The sequence below is a fragment of the Cynoglossus semilaevis genome, chromosome 12, assembly GCF_000523025.1.
Source record: "Cynoglossus semilaevis isolate Cse_v1.0 chromosome 12, Cse_v1.0, whole genome shotgun sequence".
Classification (NCBI taxonomy): domain Eukaryota; kingdom Metazoa; phylum Chordata; class Actinopteri; order Pleuronectiformes; family Cynoglossidae; genus Cynoglossus; species Cynoglossus semilaevis.
In genome coordinates this window covers 17,504,721-17,511,869 of record NC_024318.1, presented here as the reverse complement: position 1 = coordinate 17,511,869, position 7,149 = coordinate 17,504,721, and the positions used below count along the sequence as shown (strand labels likewise).

General features: G+C 37.6%; 1 protein-coding gene across 2 annotated transcripts in view; it reads left to right on the top strand.

Moving 5' to 3' along the window:
* The window catches only part of LOC103387794 (protein kinase C epsilon type-like), a 36,942-nt gene that overhangs the window by 24,405 nt on the left and 5,388 nt on the right, over positions 1-7,149 (top strand). Inside the window, exons 11-13 of one of the 2 annotated variants that reach the window (XM_025060846.1) lie at positions 706-860; positions 6,804-6,942; positions 7,038-7,138. In XM_025060846.1, the coding sequence (XP_024916614.1) occupies positions 706-860; positions 6,804-6,942; positions 7,038-7,055 (312 nt within the window). In that variant the 3' untranslated portion in view covers positions 7,056-7,138. Of the gene's footprint in view, positions 1-705; positions 861-6,803; positions 6,943-7,037; positions 7,139-7,149 lie in introns of those variants that run through there. The other variant, XM_017037529.2, reaches the window with a different exon arrangement.

Genomic DNA, 7,149 nt, shown 5'->3' with positions numbered 1-7,149 from the left:
TAGATAGATAGATAGATAGATAGAGAGAGAGAGAGATAGATTAGATAGATAGATGACAGTATATATAATTACATAGTATGTAGTAAGGACTATATTACATAAGACTTATGGATCAAATACATTTACATTGAACAAGCGACTGGTGGATAAGGGAGTATGTGCAATAACCCAACAATAATCAGTGCAATAACTACAATCTCAATTCACAATACTATTATATTTCTATTGCTACATTCTAAGTGCATGTTTATATACTGTATATGCTTACACACACATATATATATACTTTATAATAGTAAAATTATGGTAATAAATAATAATTGAGATTGCAATTAACAACACCACACACGACAAAAGTAATTATAATATCTACCTATCTGCTACTACTAACCTACTTATCTAATCTACTAACATTCACTGTTCAGGTTTTACATATTTTTATTTGATTAAGAATGTCCCGGTAAGGCAGAGTCCTTCATTGGTAAACTGTGAAAGTGAAAGATATTTTTAACTGTGGAAAATAATGTTTTCTTTAAGGATGACTTTTATTTAAGAATCAAGATCATATAAATTAAGAGACTTACTAAAGGACCAACCTCTTTTCATCATCATTTTTTTATAGCCAATCAGAAGATAACTGGATTTATCAATAATTATCTCTCTCTCTCTCTCTCTCCTTCTCTCGCTTTCTTGTTTTCTTTATAGGACCGGTTATTTTTCGTCATGGAGTATGTAAATGGAGGTGATCTAATGTTCCAGATTCAAAGGTCAAGAAAGTTCGATGAGGCTCGGTCAAGATTTTATGCTGCAGAAGTCACATCTGCCCTGATGTTTCTGCACCAGCATGGGGTTATTTACAGGTAAACATCCTTAAGTCAACACAGCTACCTGTTTAGAAAGGGAGCAGACTTTTGACTCTAACACTCTAGCATTTTAATTGAAAGCAAGTAACAAAAGATTGGCTACTGTTTTTGAGTAAACAAAGTGTCACTTGAGCTGTGTTGCACTGTTTCAGTAATCAATTTAACGCATACAGTGGTGTAAAATAATCCTCTACATACAATACGATAATGATACTATATCTGTGATATCAGGTAAAATACATGAATAAAATAAATTAGAATAATTTAAAGTACCTTTACTATTATATTATGTATATATATATTATATATTATTATACAATCTAAAATTATTTTGGGACTCTGAGTTGGAAACAGCTTTATAAAAAATAGTTTTATTTACCTAACCTTCACTGCATTCAACAGATTTCCTGAGATTGTTTTTAAAGATAAAATAAATCCCTTACAGATACATTTTGTCTGCAGTATATTATAATATACTGTTATGTTATCATAAAGTTATTATCATTTTTATTTGTATTTTTATTATGGTATCATATCAGTTATGTTTAAACTCCACACAAAGGATGTTTCTCTCAGCCAGATGACAAACCTTTTACCTTCCTGGTAACAGTAATTCCATGGGTGGATTTTCCACCTGTTCCTGTAATGGGTATATTTTATCTTTTCACTTCCTCCTGTCTCGTTTCCATCGTCTTTGACTCAAACAAAATTAGGAGTCCACAGTACAAACCGCAACTTACCTAAATCAAATTGTTAAATGAGTAATGTGTATTAAAATGTATAATTATATACAATAGGATATTAGTTGAACCTCTTCGTAAAACAAATATTAACGTGAGGTCATGATCCTTCTCCCAAGAGCTGTTCAAATGTAAATCCCATTATTTCTTGGTACGGTGACTCCCTGGGGGTTTAATGAAGGCTCATTTTGTTTTCCCTGACCAGAATATTGCCAAGCACGTTTTCTTTGATTTCCCTTCTGAGTTTATTAAACATAATGAGCATCATTTGATGCGAAGAAACAATAACAAGTTATACAACAGTAAACAAAGGTGAATGCACATCGGTTCATCTGCTTTACCCCAGCTGGTGGTAAGATCACCAGCCACCTCTCATGTATTGGTTCAAGACTCAAATGAAGTCAATCAAGGTTGTTTATTTGACCTTTTTAGGGTAAGGTTTTGGTAGAGAAAACAACAAACAATTGTGCAGCAACTTGCACACTTGCCTTATCTTAGACACTAGTTATCAACAACATCTTTGCATGTCACAAATTAGAATTCGTTTTTGTATTTTTCCATCCAAATAACTGAACATTTTTGGTCACATTTATGTTAATAGATATAATAGCTTGAAGGGACTAAATGTTGGGATTGCTTTTATTTTGACCTTTAAAATTTCCAGGATATTGACTGCAAGGCAAATGTGTTACAACTAGGGCTAGGCATTTCAACGCGCTATTAGTGCAGTAACTCAATAATTAATTAATGTTGACATCTCTTTTATAGCTGTAACACAGTTTATTATTATTATGATTATGATTATGTATTTTATTTTGTAAACATGCTCACCAGCTTTCATTTTGTAAAAGTCAGTTGCTTACTGCTGTGACGCTCACAAAAACCCCACGCCCAAATGGTCATTGTCCAATCAAACGTTCTAGCACCCAGTAAACAAGGTCCTTCAAGCTGTTTTGCTTGAACTGATTTAAGCCAGAAGTAGCATTAGCTGTTTGTTTTGGAAATTCAGTCAATACAGCAGAAAGAGAAGAGTTCATCCATGTTTCTGTAAACACCAAGATGCAACACTCCCAGTATTTTCTCTGATGTCCGGTCAGCGCTGCTAACTCGTTCATTTATCCTAAAGACGGACATGAGGACAGTTACCCACTGTGTCTTCTTGTCACTGCGTTAGCTGTTAGCACTGTGGAGCGCTAACAGCGGCATCACCGGTGTAAACACTGACATTAGATGTTGGAGCTGCCGAATGCTAACAGCAGATAGCCGATGTCCAGTAAATGCCAGCTGGGAACTTTTTTGTCCTTCATTCACTCGGGGACATTTGGTACTGTACATAGACTGGTTTGCTACTCCCTGATAAAAGAAACATGTTTCTGCTGTTTTCTCAGTTAGAAGTTAAAATACCTTAATTACCTGTCGGTAACACAACACACAGGAAGAAAGAATATTTGCTCTGCGAAGTCATACAGAAAAAAACTTTCAAATATAATATTTAATGATTAATTCATTGAAACTTGAGAGGCCATAGCGTAGAGAGCCAGTGGTTCAAAAGCTCCACCTTATAAACATGTGCATACCAATACGATCGTTTTTCCTTGAAAGCATATCCTTGTCCGCCATCTAATAAAACAAAAAAAATCATATAAGTTCTGTTACAGTAGTTTCAGGATAAATCCATTTTAACAGCATAAAAACAGTAGCGTGCAATGAGGGTTTATTTAATTCCCTAAACATCACAGAAAGTTTGTTTAATCATCCCAAGCTGTTATATCATCCACTACCCAAATGATACACAGACTAATCCTCCAGTGGCAGGGTGTACATGTAGGGACAGATGTGTGTTTAGAATGTAAAAGTAGGAATGGAAGAACAGCGTTTAGGGGAAAAAAGAGAGCGAGGAAGGGTTAGCTGTTACAGTGCACAGAGGTTACCACTGATGACGTCATGGAAAAATCACTCATGATTAACAAGAAGCAGGAAATGCTCTCAATTGGGCCTGATTATGTGGTGTGTCTCAGTGTGTGTGTGTACACTTGAATGTTCGTGTGGGGATATGCTCTCTGTTTCAGTAATTCCTAATCTACGTGAAGGTGATTTCCTTACTGTAGCTGTATTAATAACAGTCCTTGTGTAATTCCATTCACGCCGAAATGTCTTATAGAACAATATTGAGCAATCTTTTTAATTCAATGATGTCATTTTTTAACTGTTTACGATGACTCATTTTTGAAGAGATCCTACGACTATATGCAAAAACATGGCACAACAAGAATGTTTTGTTTGCGTATTTTCACATTCAAATCCTATTTCAGATTATTTAGGTTGTTATTTAAAATGCAAAACTCTTTTAGAAGTGTGCACTTTTAACAACAAAGCGTCAACAGTCTCTTGCTCATAAATAAATACCAATCCATCAGCAGCCTTGGGCACCTGCAGCCACTTAATATTAAATTAAGTCCAGCAAAGAGATGGTAATACAAAGATTAATGTCAGCTACCAGTTGAATTTAATCAGAAAACCATTATGTTATTCTTCTGCCTTACTGCGGATGTTGAATTCAGATTTAATGTGTGAGAGTTGCCTGCAGGTGAGATATGCAAACAGGCATCTCAAGGGTGGAATCAAGGTTCTGGGTGGGTGGTAAAAGTCATGAGTGTTATCATTTGCCTTGCTCTTATGCCTCATCATCATGCAGCAGATGTTAACCAACATACATGCATGAACAGTTGCAGATCAGGGCAGAGATTAGGGATTAGCAGCCAAAAAAGTATGGAACAACAACTCGTATAGCTCTGTTCATATCTTGAAGGCATGTAGCGATCAAAATAATAAGTCACTTATCTATGAATCATCAAGAAGTGTGACCTATAAATAAATGACCATTGTGTAACTTTAATTGAGGACAAGCGTAACAGTACATGATGGAGCGGGTTGGTGGCTGTTTGAGTACCGTATTTTCTGGACTAAGTCGCATATTTTTTCATCCTTTGGCTGGGTTTGCGACTTGTACTCAGGGGCAACTTATATCTTAAAATATATAATATGTTATTTTAACACTGACAGCCACTAGAGGGGACTCTAGGCTTTTGTACCACTATCTGCTACTCTTGTACCACCGAAAATGCACATGTTCATTATTTTCACATTACTTATACTCCATAGCGACTTATATGTGTTATTTTCACATTACTTATACTTATACTCCATAGCGACTTATATGTTTTTTCTTCTTCGTTTTGCATTTTCTGGCTGGTACCAGTTATACTCCGGAGCGACTTATATTCTGGAAAAAATGGCGATAAAAAGGAAAGAGGGTAACACTAAAAATACCTATTCATCTTTTACAGATGATGTGGATGTGGATCTTGAACAATACTGTGCTTAAAGTGATGATATACCACATTAACTTAATAAAAAGGAAAGAGGGTAATGTGGATGTGGATCTTGAGCAATACTGTGCTTAAAGTGATGATATACCACATTAACTTAATGTCAACTTTCTTGTTTAAATTATTGTTCTGCTATAAATCTGTGGGCCAAAACGGTTTTATTTCAGACTGGGCCACTATGAGGTTGTATCTGGGCCACATGTGGCCCAATGGTCAGTATTTGAACAGACTGACTATAATGGAAAAGAGGCTTATGTGATTCTCTGATTGGCTTTTAGAAAAAAGTCTGAACATTACCATTGTGTTTTTTTTAACCATGCTGCATGAGCAGTACCACATGTCTGCCAAGAAAAACACGTTTTATGTGCAGTGAGAAGCTTGTGATAGCAAGGCATGATGGGACAGAAAAGACTGGTTCTCAAAACAAATAACATCAGCTACTGCACAAGATTGGTATTTGCGTCTTTTATTTTAGAAATTAAAAACAGAACTGTTACATAAGAACTTAACACGTAAGGGACACACACACACACACACACAAAACGCACGCAAATGTAAAAGGATCATCTTGAAGATGTTGACATTTTTGTGGCAATCAACCATCAAACCCAGAGCAGCTGTATTCATAAGGAACCCTTGTCATCCATCAACACTGCTGCCATTATCTTTCTCCTTCTCTCTCCCTCCCTTCGCTCACTTCTTTCTCACCTTGACCTGATTCGCCCTTTCACTGTTTTCCTGGAACTAAATGTGCGATATAAGTTCAACCTGAACCCTTGTTTGGAGTGATAAAAACCTTGAACCTTGTGACTGTTTTTTACCCTCTCAAGAATCCTTAGTGGTACTTCTATGAAAACTGTTTTCATCTGTAAATTTGATATATAACAGCTGGAAAGACACAACCGTACACAACTAAACCTTAAATATAAGTACCATATTTTACAGACTATAAATTTCTCTCGCACCAGTCAAAGGATGTAAAAAAGTGCGACTAACAAAGAAGCAGATACTGGTACACAAGCCCTCTAGCGGCTGTCAGTGTGGAAATAACCATCCATTCATCCATCTTTGTTGCCCCTGTTTATCGTGGGTCACGGGGGTAGCGATAACCACCCAAACCACACTGCACCGTAGATGGCCCCCATGAACCTTCCTGCGGCGGGGGTAGCGCTCTCCACGAAAACCACCCAAACCACACTGCACAGTAGATGGCCCCCATGAACCTTCCTGCGGGTGGTGAGTGCACTGGAAAGCGTCACCCGCCCTAACCGGAATTCGATGCTGCCCAGGAGGTGAACCCTGGGGTTCCACCCCAATGCCATCCATCCATCCATCCATTTTCATCCGCTTATCCGTTACCGGGTCGCGGGGGCAGCAGTCGCCACCCAAATCACATTGCACCGTACCAACCCCCCAAACCTTCCTGCGGGTGGTGAGTCCACTGGAAGGTACCAACCGCCCTAACCGGGATTCGAACCTGCCCAGAAGGTGAACCCTGGGGTTCCACACCAATGAATGACATAAACTTTCAGTGGTTCAGGAGTACCAGATACTGGTACACAAGTCTAGAGTGCACTTTCGTGGCTGTCAGTGTGAAAATTACAATGTGAAATTATATATTTTAATATGTAAGTCACACCTGAGTATACTGTAAGTCGCAAACTCAGCCAGCCATAGTCTGTAAAATATGGTATATATATATATACTCCTACTACTAATCCTGTTAATCTTGCAAAAGCCTCTCTTAGCATCCATGTCTGTATAATGGTGTAGTTGTTCAACTTGATGTAGTTGTTCATGTCACTTCGCAGAGACTTAAAGTTGGACAACATCCTGTTGGACGCAGAGGGTCACTGTAAGCTGGCAGACTTTGGCATGTGTAAGGAGGGAATTCTCAACGGAGTTACGACTACTACCTTCTGTGGCACTCCAGATTACATTGCTCCTGAGGTAATACCTAAAAAAGGATGCACACAAAAAATGAACAGTTTTTTCCTGCACATGGACAAAAGCCTGGTCAAATTTAACATTTTTTCCCAATGCAGTTACATGTGTGGCCTTAACATGAAAGGCTTTAAAAGCCAATTGATATACAGTGGGGCTTCAAGATACGAGCTACCGGAAATACACGTTTTCCAAGTTACAAGTAAGCAACTA